Below are 16,795 nucleotides of genomic sequence, written 5' to 3' on the forward strand. Positions count from 1 at the left end.
CACTTGCTTTTTTTTATTTGGTGATACACACACATGAAGGTATTCAAATAAGTACAAACCTAACAAAACAAAAAGGGAGTGTGGGGGGGATGAAGGAAGCGCTCTGGGTCAAGAAAATAAAATAAAGAAATAGTTAAATAATTTGTCAATCAGTAAAATAACTTAGACCTGAACCAAGCGAGACATTGTGGTTCGTTTTCTTTTTTATTTTTATTTACAGTCACTGAGAAAACGAGACTAGCAACTCCCCACAAAAAAGAAAAAAAAATTGTGTATGTACAGTACTGGAGAGAGAGAGAGAGAGAGAGAGAGAGAGAGAGAGAGAGAGAGAGAGAGAGAGAGAGAGAGAGAGAGAGAGAGAGAGAGAGAGAGAGAGAGAGAGAGAGAGAGAGAGAGAGAGAGAATGTCCTCTTCCAGTTAGCATAGAGGAAAAAGAAAAACATATACAAAATTAAAATGGATAATGTTTAAAAGGAAGAAAGGAAGAGATAAATGCTCCTCTTCCTCCTCCTCCTCCTCATTGTCCTCCTTTCTCTTCTTCTTTACCTCCACATTCCTTTTTTCATTCAGCTTTTCCTCTCTCTCCTCCTCTTCCCTTCTCTCTCACCTTATCCTCCCCGTCTCTCTTCCTCTCTTCTATGTCATTATCTCTCCCACTCCTCCTCCTCTCCTTTCTCTACTCTCCTCCCTTCCTCTTCCTACTCTTCCCAGTTCACATGAGACCTCCTCTTCTAACCATCCCTCCCTCCTCCTCCTCCTGCTCCTCCTTCTCACATGGAGCCCCCAGACTTAGCGAGGAGCTGGGCGAAGCGGTTGGTGATGAAGAGGGAGGAGTCGATGAAGCGGTCCACACAGTTGGAGATACAAGTCTCAGTCCGTGTGTCCAGCCGGCTGCCCGGAGCCCCGACGCAGACCTCCCAACACACCTCGTTCATCTTGTGGATCTGTGTGGGATGGGGAGAGTAAGATTTACAAAGCATATCAGACCACAGAGATCCTATGGTCCAGACTAGGTGTTCTGTCCTTAAAATTAAGTAAAATTGTATTAAATCAAATGCCCAAAGACTTTGCGTTTCTACTTTGTGTTGGAAATATGTTGGTGTAGTAGTAGAAGTAACAGTAGTAGTAGGAGAGAGAGAGAGAGAGAGAGAGAGAGAGAGAGAGAGAGAGAGAGAGAGAGAGAGAGAGAGAGAGAGAGAGAGAGAGGATGAGGAGCAGATACAAACCAACACTATAAGGTCTAAAGAATGGTCTAAGAAGGGTGAGATTGTAATAATAACAAATAAATAATAATAACAATAATAATCTTACCATGGCCTGCATCTGAGCCTTCTGTTGCTCCATCATTAGGAAGGACTGCAGCTCTGAGTCCTTGCCGTGGCCGCTGCTGTCACTGCCACTGTCCAGGCCTGTTGAGAATATATAGTAGTAGTAGTGGTGGTAGTGGTGGTAGTAGTAATAGTAGTTACAGTAGTAGTAGTAGTAGTGGTAGTAGTAGTAGAGCTCATTCCTATACTATCCAAACCCCTTATGCAAGAGTTAACCAGCATCTTCACTCTTTCATCCCTTATACTGGTAAACTCTGTAACAGCCTTCCTTTGTCTGCATTTCCTCCTGCCTATGATTTGACCTCCTTCAAGAAGTGTATCAAGACACGTCTCCACCAGAAATTGACTTCCCTATTCGCCACTCTTTACTTTTGTCTGTTATGGGAGCGGTGAGTAGCAGGCTTTTTTTTTCGACACTTTTTGTTGCCCTTGAGCCGTCTCCTTTGTTGTAAAAAAACAAAAAAATAGTATTGGTGGTAGTAGTAGTAATTGCAGTAGTAGTGGAATAGGTGTGTTAATAGTAGCAGCAGTAGTGGTAGTAGTAGTAGTAGTAGAATCAGTAACAATATCACAAATTACAACACAATTTTTTTTCCACATACACAAATTAAACGAAAAATTCTTAACCTAAAAAAAATATCTCACTGACCTTTCCCTATGCTTATGACCTAACAAGGAAACTTAATACATTCAAGTCACCTCATGGCCTCAAAAAAATTAACTTATTGACCTCAGAATAACCTTGACCTTAAAAAAACTTATTGACTCCTCTTTGACCTCATGTGACCTTACCTGAGCTAAGGCCGGAGTCAAAGGAACTACTTGAGAAGCTGCTGCCGCTGGGCTCTGAAGGGAAGTCATCGTGAAGGGAAGAGGAGGAGGGGGAGGAAGAGGGGGAGTCACCGAAGAACCACCCCATGATGAAGAGGAAGAGGAGGAAGAAGGAAGAGGAAAGAGGAATGAAAGGAGGAGGAAGAAGGAAGAGGAAAGAGGAATGAAAGGAGGAGGAAAGAGGAATATGAGGAGGAAAAGCCGAATAAGAGGAAAAGGAAGGAAAGAGAAATGAAAGGAGGAAGAGAAAAGAGGAAAGAGGAATCAAAGGAAGAGGAAAGAGGAATGAAAGGAGAAGTTAAGGAAGAATAAGAGGAAGAGGAAAGAGAAATTGACGGAGGAATTAAAGGAAAGAAAAGATGAATAAGAAATAGTAAGGGAGATGAATGAAGCAAGGAGAAATATACGTGAATAAGAAAGGCAAGGAAGAAAATCAGTTTGGGAAAATCAGAGAAAAAACTTCACTTCTTATATCGTCCTCCTGTCCTTCCTCTCGTCTCCCTTCCTCCGGTATGTCTTATTTCAGGTGCCTTCTATAATTTCCTTCCTTTCCTCCCTCCTTGGGCTGTTGTCTGGGGCGAGGCGAAGGAGAAATGAAGAAAAGGAAGAATGGTCACCCGGCAAAGGCTTCCACGATGGCCCCGTGTTGTTTAGGTTGGTGCTTCTTCTTCTTCTTCTTTTGACCTGTTTTGCTTAAATTGTATCTCTTCTTAGGTCCTCCTCCTCTCAGCCCTCTCTTTTTATTCACTTTCCTTTTAATAGTACGTAAATCTCTTGGAACGTTTATGCCAGATTGTCGTACTCAGAGCCGCGTATTTACCGGTTTCTGGGCCATAACTGTCACCAAGAAGCACCAATAATTAACCATTTAAACGATAATTATATATGAAGGCAGTTGTTAGGGTAATGAAAGCAGGTTTTGGGTCAGAAATCGACAAACATAAGAGGCAGAGTACGACAATCTGGCATCGTAGGAACTTCTCTCTTATATTTTCCGATTTCCGACCCCAAAACTGTCTCCTCCACTCCAATAACTACGTTAATTTATAGTTACCGTTGAAAGGTTTAATTATTAGTGTCTTTTTTGCTATAGTTTAGTGTCTAAAACCGGTAAATACTATAGTGGATACGACAATCTGGCAACGCTAAAGAGGTAGAAAAGAAGAAAAGATGCCTGAGGTACGATAATCCTCAGCTAGCAACGTTACTTGGTGTTGTCCTCGGAGCAATGGTTGGCGCTGGCTGGCCTCGGCTGCTTCCTGCTACACTATGAACCTCCCCACCCTTAAGCAAGGTACGTATCAAACACCAGCCATTTAATTTCTTATGATATACGTTAATTCCTCTACGGTGACGTGAGATAACGCGCACCAGACACCCCCTTGCGTCACCTTGGTCACAACACAGCCACGGGGTATATGCGTCACGGGTGCTGGAGGTCCCCCAGGGTAATATTAAGGTCAGTGGGGAGGATTTTTGTGGTGTATTATTCTTTCCTGGACGATAAATTAAGGAAATGTAATCAGGGAGTGGGTCTAGTGATGAAGTGACCTGCTAAGTGAAGGACCTTGAACTCTTACTCTCTTATGTACGTCACGGGTTCTGGAGGTCCCCCAGGGTAGTATTAAGGTCAGTGGGGAGGATATTCATGGTGTGTTATTCTTTCCTGGACGATAAATTAAGGAAATGTAATCCGGAAGTGGGTCTAGTGATGAGGAAGTGACCTGCTAAGTGAAGGACCTTGAACTCTTCCTCCCTTATGTACGTCACGGGTGCTGGGGCTTCCCTGGGGTAATATTAAGGTTAGTGGGTGATAGATTCATGGTGTGTTATTCTTCCCTGGACGAGAAATTAAGGAAATGTAATCAGGGAGTGGGTCTGGGGATGAGGAAATGACCTGCCAGCAAAGGACCCTGAACTCCAACCCCAGCCTAGAAATCTCAGCCTCAGGAGCTCTCCCAGGGTGATATTAAGAGTGTTGGATGGCAGATTCATGTTGTGTTAGGCCTACATGGGTGAGAAGTTGAGGACATGTTATCAGGAAGTGGATCTAGGGACGAGGAAGTGACCTGCCAAGTGAAGGCTCCTGAACTCTTACCCCAGCCTAGTAAATCTTAGTCTCAGGTGTTGTCCAGGATGCAATACCTGTGCCAGACATCATCCACATAACACCTGGGACACCAAGCAGCTGGGGGAGTCACAAAGGGCCTTCATGAGGAGTCTGAGCACAACAGATTCAGGGTTATTGGGGCAGTAAAGATTAGGCCTACAACTCTACTTCCTGAAAAGACTAGATAGGAGATGTTGCATAATGTGACTACAGATAATCACTTGGCTGTAATGTGTGTCATGGCTGGGTCTGGGGGCAGTTTTCTTGCTCCACTTGTGATGATTGCATGTTCCAGTAAGTCAGTCAGTCCCCTCAGCTGCTGGTCTGGGTCAAAACAGCTTCAAGGCCACAACCATTGATGTAAGTTTGGTCCTCCAAGGAAGAAAAATTTGATTGTTTCACTCATTGTGTGTTACTTTCTCAAATGGTGATAACTCTAATTTCTGTTAAGGTATAGTTGAGGACATACACTATAGCTCGCCTGGCCTCAGTGCGCATCTCAATCACAGCCTGTGGCTCTAATCACTAAGATTTTGTTTTCCACTTCAGTCTTATAAAAACAAACTTTTTAGAGGTTTGCTCAGGAAAAGTCATTTTCAAAAGGCATTATAGCAAAGGGGAGTGACAGGGGAACAAGCTTCAAGAATTTGTTAACAAACACACACCTACATAGACTGAAAAAATAGAAAATAAGTGGATACAAAGAGTGGTAGAAATGGTAGACAAAATGTGACGGCCAGACATCTTGCTAGCACAGTAGACAGGGAAAGCATGAGCCTGTAAGGCAACACAGGAGTGGGCTCAGGATTAAGGGAGGATTTGACAGCTGGAGAGACACAGGCAAGAGCAAGGGGAAATGGGTCAGACAACACACTGAACATGAAACACAACAGAGAGTTTACCACAGAAAAATGCAAGGTAGGCATCACATCTTGTTCAGTTGTGTCTGTGTCATCCTTTGGGAAAGTTTTTTATCTGGGTCAAGAGCTAAGTCAACAACACCTAAAAACTTCAGTTGTAAGGTCGGTGCATTTAGGCTGAGAACCATCGCTTTATCATGTGTTTCTATTGCAGATGTCTAGTGTTAGTGATGGCAATGAAACCCTGGCTAAGGTTGATGGCGAGAGCAGCGAGGGCAGCCCTGTGCAGCCCTTCCCTCAGCTCCTGCCGGTGAAGGGGCTTAACCAAGTCCTGACAGCCCTGACCCTGCCTAGGACAGAGTCTGAAACCAGCTGGATACTCCCGGGCAAGGACACGGAGAAGACTCCCACAAGCAGTGCCAGCAGCAGCCTCGGGGTGTGTAAGGGGTGCCACCGACGCCACAGCGAGGTGGGGCAAGGTGCCAGAGGGGGCCGGGAGCCACCCCTGCTGGAGTACTCCCTGGCCAATCTGCACCTCTCCCCGGGCAAGAAAAAACCACTGCTGCGACGGAGCAAACTGGCTGCACTCGGGGCCCAGTTCAGCTGTGAGGTGCGCGGCAGTGACGGTGGCGGTGGCCTCGGGACTATAACGGAGCAGGTGACCGCCAGCAAGGATGTGTGCGCCAGTGTGGAGGCCACCGTGGAGGCTGCGGCAGAACAGCGTAACAATCAAAAGATGCACGGTGGTGACTTACTCTTAAGCCCGAGGAAGTCTGCAGCGGAAGCCCCTCTGCACATTCCTAAGTCAGGGGTGTTCGAATTAGTCAATAAATCAGCGGAGACTGAAGACTTTGCCACTGTGTGCCAGGGCAGCAAGCCGTGGGTGGAGAACAGGCCCAGCCCCACCAAGAAGCTGGAGTTTTCCTCGCACGGCTGTCGGCACAGAGGCGGCCAGCCCAAGTCCAGGCGCATGCTGTACAAGAGGCGGTGTCGGCGGAGGCTGGCGGAGGTGGAGTTGCCGGACTTGAAGAGTCTGTCCATCACGGAGGTGGGGGCAGTGCGGTCCTGCTCCCAGCAGGCACGCAGCCCCGACTACGAGGACGTCACCATGGACGAGCTGGCCGCCTACCTGGACAACTTCCTGTACCTGCCCAAGAAAATGTCCCACATGGCCGAGATGATGTACACCTGAGGCTGCGCGGGCTGCCTCGTGCCGCGGACGCTGGTGGAGGGTGCCTGGGAAGGCTGGCTGAGTGTGTCCTTGTCATGAGGGCTAAACATCCATGGGTCGGTGATCTGGGCTCATGTTTGCATCCATGTTGTTTGTCCTTGAGAAGTTGAACTTATGGAAGAAAGTCAAAAAGCATCATTCATCAGCCATGACTATAATTATGGCAGTAATTGCAGCATTTCTCTTCCCTTTGGTATTGTTCTGGCTCAAAAGTTCAATAAATTTAACTGCAAAACATTTAATGCACACTAAAGGCTGTGCCTTGGACATGGATACAGACGTGGGCATGGGCCACTAATCCTAGACATGTGGATGCCATGCTTAGTGCTCTAAAACTTTACTGTGGTATTAACTTTTTTGTCTGTTTGTGAGTTCTTCAAGGTGTGTTTGGCATCCAGTACTCTGACAGGTCTGGGAGGGGGAGAGGAGAGCGCCGCTGCCCTGCCAGCCACGCCCACCCCATTTTCTTGGGGACAGTCAGGGTGGTGCAGACGAGTCACAACCTCGTTGGGCCAGGCCCGGGGTTAACCTCCGGCAGGCTCTCTATGTGGGTGCCTGGAGAGGGTAGCTGCGTGGGAGCTTGCTTGGGTGACTGTTGGAGGTGGTGGCGGTGAGTGAGTGAAGCGACCTGTTTGCAGGCGTCTGCTCCACGATAGTTAGTTATTTAGTTTTCATGCAAGAGGTTTCTTGTCAAGCAATGCCTCCAAGATTTTATGCAGCTAATATTTATATGTCCTGTGCAGCAACAGCCCCCTTACTGTGTTGCTTAGAGCTTCATGTTGCTGCTGGCACAAGGGTTAAGTGAGAAAGGTGTTCTCTAACTTAGATATCATCATGATCATCAGGAGCCATTGTCCATTATAAGAGAGAGCCTTTCCCAGCATTTTCTGTCCCTCACAGTAAGGTGTTAGTGCTCCTCTCTGCTCCAGCAAAGGTTCTGGTTTCATCTCTTCCCCGGTTCTTTGTCCATCGTGATTTCTTTTAAAATTCCTGTATTGCCACTTTTAGTTTGGTTGTCCATATAATTCTATACATAGTTATAAGCTACCCAAGTCCATTTCTTATCAATATTATTCACAGTATGAAGGTTGTAATGAACAAATTAAAACCTTTGCTGGAGCACAATGATGTAACCTGACATCAGACAAAGAAAGCTGTAAAATGCTGGTAAAGGCTTTTGTTTTGCAGTGGACCAGAAATGGGTGATGATTCAACTTGTAAGCTGAAGCACCCACCCATTATGCCATGCCTGAGCGAGTGACACACACCCCCACACAGCCCAGACCTACTCCCCACTGTGGGTCAGATTGTTGGTCAAGGCACCTCACTGTTTCTTGAGTCAGTCACTTGGCAGTCATGATGAAGGCTGGAAGGTTGTTTTGATGGGAAGAGACACGCTTGGAATTGGATAACTTGAAAAATTGTCTCATAATCGGATGTATGATGCATTAGGTACGATGATCCTTAATTCTCCACAATGTCAGAAGTACCAGTATGCTGAAGTGACTTGCTCTTCACATAATACTCCATACATCGTAGCCACGGAAGCTGACAAGAAGAACCTTCCTATTTTAAATTCACACTTCTTGTTTTGACAGCTATAAGTCATTCTGATATGGGCTCGCTGGTTGGGACTGTGGCATATGGGGTCATTGTTATTATTTGGCATATGGAATTGCTGTTTACGGGCTTTGGCACATGGGGTCACTTTTTATTTTGCATATGGAACTGTGGCAAATTAGGTCACTACTTGACTTATGGAATTTCTGTATTGGGGCTGTAGCATATGAGGTCACTTTTTATTTGGCATATGGAACTACTGTTTAGGGGCTGTGGCATATGAAGTCACTTTTTATTTGACGAATGGAACTGCTGTTTAGGGGCTGTGGCATATTGGGTCACTTATGGTGTGGCAAATAGGGTCGCTCTTTTGATGTGGCGTGTGGGGTCACCGTTTTGGGGCTGTGGCTTGGCGTTTAAGACTGGCTGCTCTTTTGGGTCAGGCAGCAGCCCTTGGGTCTGAACTGCATCACCCTAGTTTGTCATTTCCAGGGTTTGATGGTCTGATCCAGTCCACCGCTGTGCCCGGCTTGGAGTTAATGCTAAATGCTACACAAGGCAGCTATAGGAGGAATGACTTGGGTGATCTATTATTTAAGATGAAGTGAGAAAAAAAAGAGCCCTACAGCGAGTGGGAAAAAGTGAGATCTATTATTTACTTCTATATACTCGTGTAAAAGTCAGTCACGTGAATCTTAACTCCCCTGGACCATGATATGTTAGCCTGTGGAATAAATTTATATCCCTCTAGTGAAGGAATATCCATGTTGAAGATAACCTCTTAAACTTGGCCTTGGAAAAAACAAAAGCGAGCAAATAAGCTCAGGAGTATGTATGGTGTGCAGTGAGGGAATGTTGCTGAGAAGATCCAAAACACCAGGTCAAGGAGACAACCATGCTAGTGGGGAGAGGAGGGCAGTGTGCTTATACTTGTTGCCTACATAGAAAGGGAGGAGCACTTTGAAACAGCTCAACACTTGTGGTGCATAGGAGTCACATATTGGTTGTCATTTTGTATGGAAGAAATAAGAAATGTTCTGCCCCTTGATGACTTGAAAACCATCGCTCTAGAGTCAGAGAATAAGAGTGACCACATGATAAGCATACATTCTACCTGTCTGACTATCTACAACTTTGTCAAATGTTTTCTATCAAATGTCATGAGTTTTTTTTTCCGCCTTAGCCGTTTGAGACTTGCTTGTCCTACCAGATAATTTTTGGTTAACTTTTGTAGCACTATTTTTTTTATTTATTTATTTATTTATTTTTTCCATTTTCGCTCAGCCCATAGCGTCGGTAGGCTTTCTCGTTGGGCCTGTTGGTTGGCCCCAGCCCGTTAGTGGTGCGGGCAAATATTTTTATAATGGCGCCATTCTTCCTTGGCTCATGCTGCCCCCCAGAGCTCCACTTGATCCTCTTGAGAGAGTTTTGCCGAGGTTTGGGTTGCTAGGTGATCTTGAGGACAGCGTGTGGGCTGTCTTCGGCCACTCGGCAGTGGCTACAAGTCGTCAACTTGGGGTGGTGGGCGGGACTGAATGTGGTCTGCCCACTCACTGACCTCTTAGTCACTGCCTCCCCAAACTGCTCTGTCAGATCTTTTCTTATTCAGGAGCCCACTGTATTAAGGAGAGGAGGAGGGCAGGACTCTGTAATATAATGTACATTGGCAAGTAAGGAAGATTATAGGGCTTACACTTGAGGCTAGTTGCACATGCTCATTAGATGGAGGTTTTATGGTGGAGGTTGGTAACCAAGGCGGGGTGAAGAGGGAGCTGATCACATGTACCACAAAGAAGGTTACAATTACAACCTATCCTCTAAGACAGTCTATTTCTAGGGAGATAAAGCAGGTGGCTCACAAAGAAGTTATGCTCATTAAGGGCCCTCACACAAGTGAGTTTTTGCTGTCACAACAATCTGCTTGTGGTGTAGCTGCTAACAAGTGTTTGTTTCCTGCTGGCATTGCTCAGACATTCAGGCAAGCAGTCGTCACTATTCTTGTCATCGGAAAATTCTTGTAGTTGCAAGTCATGGAAGGCTTGGCAATCTTGAGGTATTAGTACTGGCTCAGATCAACAGCCACCATGTCTCAGCCATGGCAGCAAAGCCTGTCTTAAGTCTGGGTAAAGATAAAATTGCAGCCAGCAGCAAAAAATCTCTTGTGTGAAAGCCATGACGTGAGCGTTGAGGTGCAGGCGTATCCATTGTGTTGATGACGTGTTAAGTGTCAGGGGAAGGGAAGGAGGCAGGTGATGTCTGCAGCCTGCCACTGTCAGCTGAGGGCTGTCAGGGCAGACCTCACTTGGACTGGTGTGAACAAACTTGACTGTCAGGCTGGGTGGCAGGAGCCAGGTGTCATCAAAATACAAAGTATGTTCTCTGTGATCACAACATTTGTACATAAATATCCTAGTGTTTTTGTCCTTCAAAGCAAAATTCAAGTACAATTTAAGAAAGCCTTCCTTGGTATGGAGCAGTTGCCAATACATGATATACAAGATATGTATATACATATAGTATGATTTATAATCATCTCTCCTATTTGAACTACTACAGTGAAAAAAGAGGTTATATATGTATTAAAATATTACTTATGCTTGGGAGATTTATAATACTTAATTTTTAGATATATAAATGGTAGTGTTCTTCCAAGGCTGTGTTAGCATCATGATCTGAGGCGCCGCGCTGAACCGCCGCTGCCTGTCATATAGACTTGTGTAAAAGTTTACCTCCCCGTGGCAGGAGAGGCGCGAGGGAGGAGGGAAATTATAACACCCAAAAGTGGTAGAAGCAGCAGTTGTAGTTGTAGTGGCAGCAGTGTAGTAACACCCTCCCAGAGAATTTGCCTCCATGAAAAACTTGGCCTTAAACAGTTGTTAAAAAAAATAACTTTTACACATAGTTTATATGGTAGTCATTTAAGCTCATGCTGTGGGGAAAGGAAAATATTGTACTATATATAATTTTGTGCTAAGTATTTTGTATCCATGGAACTTTTCTTTTTCTTGTATCGTTATTTTCATGGTTTTACGGAATGAATTATAGATTGATGACCTTCACTTGTGTTTGAGTCCCAAGAACCGCTCAGGCTGGGAGGAGAGGGGTGAGAGGAGCCACAGGACAAGCCGTGCCTCACTGCTGAACTGATGGAGAGAAGGAAAGAGATTTAACCCGTCCGCTGTGATTGGCAGGGATTTGGCTTTCACTGGTAGCCTGGTAACATATATACTCCCGGGTCTTTTTCTGCCTGTGGTGGATAGTGGAGTGTTTCCCATGTGGTACTGGTATGCTGGATATCCCTTCACTGGTAGCCAAGTAACATAATATTCCCAGGTCTTTCTCTACCTCTGTGGTGGATAATGGAGTGTTTGCCATATGGTACTGTATACCTGTGGAATAAGAGTTGGCAAATGGGCGAATGATAGACAGGAATGTTGCGCTAAGTAGGTGGGTGTACCGACCCTTTGAAGATAGGCAGAATGTGTTCGAATGGAGAATAACATGGAGAGGGGTTTGAGTGGGATGTAAGAAAGTGGAAGAATGTGATAGATATGGCAGTAAAAGATGAGGGATTGAGCAAGTGGAAGAATGAGATGGAAAGAAAGGAAACCCTCGACTGGTACAGGGAGAAAGAGGCCCCAAAGCGTGAGGTGTGGTATGAGGGAAGCCTGAGGCCCCAAAGCGTGAGGTGTGGTATGAGGGAAGCCTGGGAGATCATCTTTTTTTGTGCTAGAGCGCAATGTCAGGATGTAAATGCAAGGAACTATAGATGGTCTGAGTCCCGCAGCAAAGTGTGCCAGATGTGTGACAGGGGTGTGGACGAGACTGTACAGCATGTAGTGCTGGAATGTAAGAAGTATGACAGAGAACGAAGATGATACAGGTGTTTTTGAGTGAGATGGGACGCGGAGTAAATGGGAGGACTGTAAGGGTGCGTTCCCACCAAACCATTCAATTCCATTCCATTCCATTCATTTCACGTCATTCAATTCTTTTTGAATGAACACCGTTCCAACCAACGCCATCAGCTTACTTTTCATTCAGGTCATCTAGTATGCAATAAGCCTTCGTGCGAGATGGACGTCAGTGACCTAGCAAGAATAACATTGTTGTTGTTGCAGCGGCGTAGAAGGCGTAGGAAACAAAGGAATATGTGGATGCATCCCATTAATAGCAGGAGAGCACAATTTGGGACATTTGCACATTTGTTCCCAGATTTGCTCAATAATCCAGATAAATTTCATGATTTCTTCAGGATTGACAAGGAGAAATTTAAGCAGTTGGTCGAGTTACTGAGGCTCTCCATTCAGAAGCAAAATACTAATTACCGTCGTGCTATTGAAGCAGAAGAAAGACTGGCCATTTATCTAAGGTAAGGCAATAACTTATAAAACTCTTCAATAATTTGTTGAGCGTATATTTAAATTGCAAATGAGCTAAACTTGATTTGAAATGTATATTGTTCCAATATTTATATATGGTGTTAATATTCAAAATAAATAAGTACATAAGTAATATTGAACTAAATACCTATTAAGGGAAATATTACACCATTCATTAGCTACATAATGAAAAATAAAAATAATGAAATGAAAATTACAGACTCACTTAACAATTAAAAGCAAGTTAATGCTTCAACAACACCTTACTAGTGTCTAAATACAGCGTTTTATGATTACATGCTGACGCTGTTGCTTAATCAAATGCTGGTGTATCAAGGTCATGGAGTAATGACGTTTCATGACATACTGGTGATGTCCTCTGACTAGCGTATGGTGATGTTGTTTCATATGCATATGGTGCTTGTGTTTCATATGCATATGGTGCTGGTTGTGCATATGCATGTCGTGATGGTGTTTCTCGAGCAGATGTTGCTGGTTGAGAGGCAGTACTGTAACCGTAGCTAGACTTCTTATTCGCTGCAAGTTTTCTTCGAAAGATCTGCTGGATTTCAATTTTAGCATCAAGGTTGTCCATAGGTGACAGTTGTTTCATGAGAGGGAGAAGACTCAGCAGAAAAAGACGATCTGAGTCAGATTCTTCTTTTTCCTTACTAACTGCCGGTCTTGCACTAAACTTATTAATTGTTCCACGTCCATGCTTCGATGACGACAGCACAAGCACAACTGAAGCGGTTGCTCTGTGATGCCAACGACAACTGAACACGTTCAATACGAGAACCAAACACGTAATAGACCTGTAATTAATATAGATAATTGCACATTGTTTCTTACACGAATATTAAGTTATGAAAATTAGCAGAAAAATATAAATATTAGACAATATACATGGCGCTACCTGCAAAATTATTATATATTATAGTCGAATGATTGTCATTCAAGAGAGAAAAATGGAACCAGATGCATCATTGAATGAGAATGGCCAGGAATTGAATGGAATGGAATTGAATTGAATGACCCGGTGGGAACGCTTACATAGGAATTAACGTGATCCATCATAGCCACTCATGAATGACAATGAATTGAATGGAATTGAATTGAATTGAATGGTTTGGTGGGAACGCACCCTAAGGGAGTGGATGGTGCTGTTGCTGGGGCTGAGTGCTGGAGAGACGAGTGACTGAGGCGATGAAAGAGTTCGAGCATGTGGCGTGCAAAATGTAGGCAATGACATCTTGCCCCGAGTAGGGGTGGGCAGGTACCGGTACCAGCATTCTCAGTACCGGTACCAGATTGCTCGGATTTATTTATTGGATTTATTGATAATTCTTCATGTCCGATTCTTTATTTTTTTTAGGTTGCTAATAAATATTGTTATTGTTATTAGACTATGATCGAGTACATCCATAATAATACATGCTATTTTTTATCGAAAAAATAAATATTCACTTCATATTCAGAGAAAGAGAGAGTACAACAGAAGAAACATCCTAATTGAGGGCAGAAATAAATGAGGAAAAAGTCTACTGTGTGTGTGTGTGTGTGTGTGTGTGTGTGTGTGTGACACACACACACCCGCAATAAAAAAATATAAAATAAAATAACTGAAAATTGAGTTATCAGACTCACAGCCCCTCTAGTCCTCATTATTATTTAAATATCTGACCAATCACATCTCTCATAGGGTAAGGAAAAGCCAGATAAACGTGCTCTTAAGTTTATTGAAAACAACAAAGAAACTCGCTGGAAATTAAGAATAATTAATTAACACCAAGCACACAGCAACCTAGTAGTTATGCTAAAACATCCTAGGAAATGGTTACTAAGCTGTAGCTGGAAGAAGGGGGAAGCCACACCCTGATCTTCCTCTTGGTCCGTTAGGCCTGGAGTCCTTCTGTCCCCTTCTCGTCCCTCACTGCAACGCGCCGTGCCCTCCTTACCTCCCAAAGGCTCCCCTCGCCTGAGTACACAATCACTCTGGAATTGTGGATACTACAGGCAGGAAAACCCCACGATGGACAGCGTGGCGCGGGAGGCTAGGGAGAGACGACTACTCGCGGCCGAGTCTGGGCGGAAGATGGCTGGAAGATGGCGGCCGCGGCCACAGGCCACTCCCTGAATGATGAAATCATGACATAGTAGTAGTAGTAGTAATGATAGTAAAATCTGTAATCAAACTAATAAGTAAAAGTAAATAAAACAAATATTATTACCAACTCATTTTATTACCATTATTATTATTATTATTATTATTATTATTATTATTATTATTATTATTATTATTATTATTATTATTATTATTATTATTATTATTATCATCATCATTATTATTATTACTATTATTGTTATTATTATTATTATTATTACTATTATTATTATTATTATTATTATTATTATTATTATTATTATTATTATTATTATTATTATTATTGTTATTATTATTACTATTAATATTATTAATAGACAAAGACTAATATAACGACCATTGGGTATAAAAATAAAGGAGAGAGAGAGAGAGAGAGAGAGAGAGAGAGGGGGGATGGGAATATCGCAATCAGTAGGCTGCTCTCTCTCTCTCTCTCTACCTATCTATCTATCTATGTCCAAATACCCACCGGAGAGACTATAATTAAAATCCTATTCAGTTTATGGTTAGCAGATAACATTAAAATAGACGTCTCTACATATCACATGACGACCCTCCAGCCAACGACTTATAAACACAATACCTTCCAAAGGGTAGGTACACACACACACACACACACACACACACGTTTAACTAGCCCGTATAATATTATGAGAGGTGTGGTGTCATCTGCCATCCGGTGTCGTGAGACATCCCATATCTATATTTTACCATCGCGGAACCCAAAATTTAATATCATGGAGTGACTAAGTGAAGCATCTAAGTGTAAAAAAGTACTAATGAGGACTTAAATAGCGATGCAAGGCTTATTAGGTCACAAAAAGAAGAAGAAGAGTGATTGTTAATATCCTCGTTATATACACACACACATACGTCATCATTTGCTTTCATAATAAAATAAATAAACTTGGGTGGGACAGACCCCGACAAGCAGACGACAAAAGACACGGTACTTTGTCGAAATTCAGGTATATGAGGATATGGTATGTCTCATGATACCCGGATGTCTCATGACGCCACACCCTGGGCTTAACGACATTCAAAGTGGCCGTTAACACACACACACACACACACACAACCCTTAACAATAGGCTTGCTCCGCCCCTTCCAACAGGCAAACAAGCGAACTACACGGAACATCTATTACACACACACACACACACACACACACGACCGTTAACTAGAGGCCTGCTCCCCCCCCACCAACAGGCAAACAAGCGCACTCCCTTCCTTTCTGCACCCTGTACCTTCCGTCAGCCCTTCAGTCTCTCACAAACCTCCACCTCCTCGAGAAGTCTCCGTCCATCCTCATTCTGTGTGTTGGTGGCGGGAGCTCTTCGCCTGAACCCGCTGCTCCCGTATCTGCCAAGTGTTTATGTGTTACGGCCCCCGACTATGTATCTCCCGGGTCTCGATACCCGCCCTCAGCACTTCCATGTTATGTGTCTGTGCTCCGTACCCGCCCACGTAAATGTTGGACTCGGTTCGAATCCCGCCCTCACCTGCAAGCCCCGTCCTTAAGTAGGGGAGAGGGGCGATGATTCGGACAGTGGAATTGTCCGGCCATAGCACTTATTGTAAAGTGTATGGGAGTGAGTGCCGCGAGATTTTGTGTGAATATGCAAAACTTTGTTGCCATGGCCCAGAAAGGGACAACCACGCCCTCAGAGCTGTTATTTTCGATGCAAGTCCTAATTTATGTTTTTTTTCATCTCGTATGTAATATTTTCAGGGTGGCAGACGTATTACCTTTGCAGTCTTTGAGTTGGGACTGATAGTAATTATTTTTGGACATTAATTAGGGTTTTTACGCGTTTCTTCAGGTATCTCTACCTATCTTGTAGTATTTTATCTTTTCTGTTGTTTTTGAGGTTACGTTGTGTTGTATTTCTGAGATTTATACATTCATTAATTTCATTGTTGATCCAGGGAGCAGGGGGCCGTTTTATTTCACGTGTTACAATTGGAGCAAGGTTGTCTAAGCATCTGGTGAACACTGAAGTTAGTATGCTCACTTGGTCATTAACATTATCCGTGTTTAATATTTGATTCAGTTCGGTGACGTTGTTTAGCAGGCTTTCGCAGAATTTATCTTAAGTCTCTGAATGTTTTTATAACTGGTATTCGTTTTGGCTTTTTCATATTGACTGTGGCTGTGATAAGCTCGTGATCAGCGATAGGGATTACGTCACTGTGTAATATGAGGTCAGGGTTATTGGTTATTATTACATCCAGTAGTGTAGCAGTGGTGGGGGTTAGTCGTGTGGGTTTGCTTATTAGTTGTGTTAGTTTATTATTCTTTAGTAAGCGTGAGAGTTTGCTGGTAGGC

The 16,795-nt window shown here is 43.7% G+C and overlaps 2 protein-coding genes across 4 annotated transcripts; one reads left to right on the top strand and one right to left on the bottom strand.

Annotated features, from left to right (window-relative positions):
- Positions 1 to 292: 292 nt before the first annotated feature.
- LOC127007946 (mitochondrial import inner membrane translocase subunit Tim8-like) lies at positions 293 to 2,839 on the bottom strand. Of its 2 annotated transcripts, XM_050879474.1 has the most exons (4): positions 2,295 to 2,839; positions 2,121 to 2,259; positions 1,312 to 1,409; positions 293 to 944 (listed from the first exon to the last, which is right to left on the bottom strand). In XM_050879474.1, exons 2-4 carry the CDS (start codon positions 2,245 to 2,247, stop codon positions 771 to 773), a joined length of 399 nt encoding a protein of 132 aa, XP_050735431.1. In that variant the 5' UTR covers positions 2,248 to 2,259; positions 2,295 to 2,839; the 3' UTR covers positions 293 to 770. The 2 variants fall into 2 exon arrangements, with proteins under 2 accessions (XP_050735431.1, XP_050735430.1); XM_050879473.1 differs by having other exon boundaries at positions 2,121 to 2,832.
- A 465-nt stretch (positions 2,840 to 3,304) lies between these two features.
- Positions 3,305 to 10,979, top strand: LOC127007944 (uncharacterized). 2 transcript variants are annotated; one of them, XM_050879471.1, is made up of 2 exons: positions 3,305 to 3,453; positions 5,344 to 10,979. In XM_050879471.1, the coding sequence occupies exon 2, from the start codon at positions 5,344 to 5,346 to the stop codon at positions 6,319 to 6,321; it is 978 nt and encodes a 325-aa protein (XP_050735428.1). In that variant the 5' UTR covers positions 3,305 to 3,453; the 3' UTR covers positions 6,322 to 10,979. The 2 variants fall into 2 exon arrangements, with proteins under 2 accessions (XP_050735428.1, XP_050735429.1); XM_050879472.1 differs by lacking the exon at positions 3,305 to 3,453 and adding an exon at positions 3,500 to 3,618.
- Positions 10,980 to 16,795: the final 5,816 nt, after the last annotated feature.

This window comes from Eriocheir sinensis, chromosome 36 (assembly GCF_024679095.1).
Source record: "Eriocheir sinensis breed Jianghai 21 chromosome 36, ASM2467909v1, whole genome shotgun sequence".
Classification (NCBI taxonomy): domain Eukaryota; kingdom Metazoa; phylum Arthropoda; class Malacostraca; order Decapoda; family Varunidae; genus Eriocheir; species Eriocheir sinensis.

Excerpts from the sequence above, each read along its gene's own strand:
- LOC127007946 (XM_050879474.1), bottom strand. The coding sequence starts at position 2,247 with ATGGGGTGGTTCTTCGGTGACTCCCCCTCTTCCTCCCCCTCCTCCTCT. Across the intron at positions 1,410-2,120 it reads TGACTCCGGCCTTAGCTCAG|GCCTGGACAGTGGCAGTGAC; the intron begins GTAAGGTCACAT and ends TATTCTCAACAG. Across the intron at positions 945-1,311 it reads AGGCTCAGATGCAGGCCATG|ATCCACAAGATGAACGAGGT; the intron begins GTAAGATTATTA and ends CATCCCACACAG.
- LOC127007944 (XM_050879471.1), top strand. The coding sequence starts at position 5,344 with ATGTCTAGTGTTAGTGATGGCAATGAAACCCTGGCTAAGGTTGATGGC.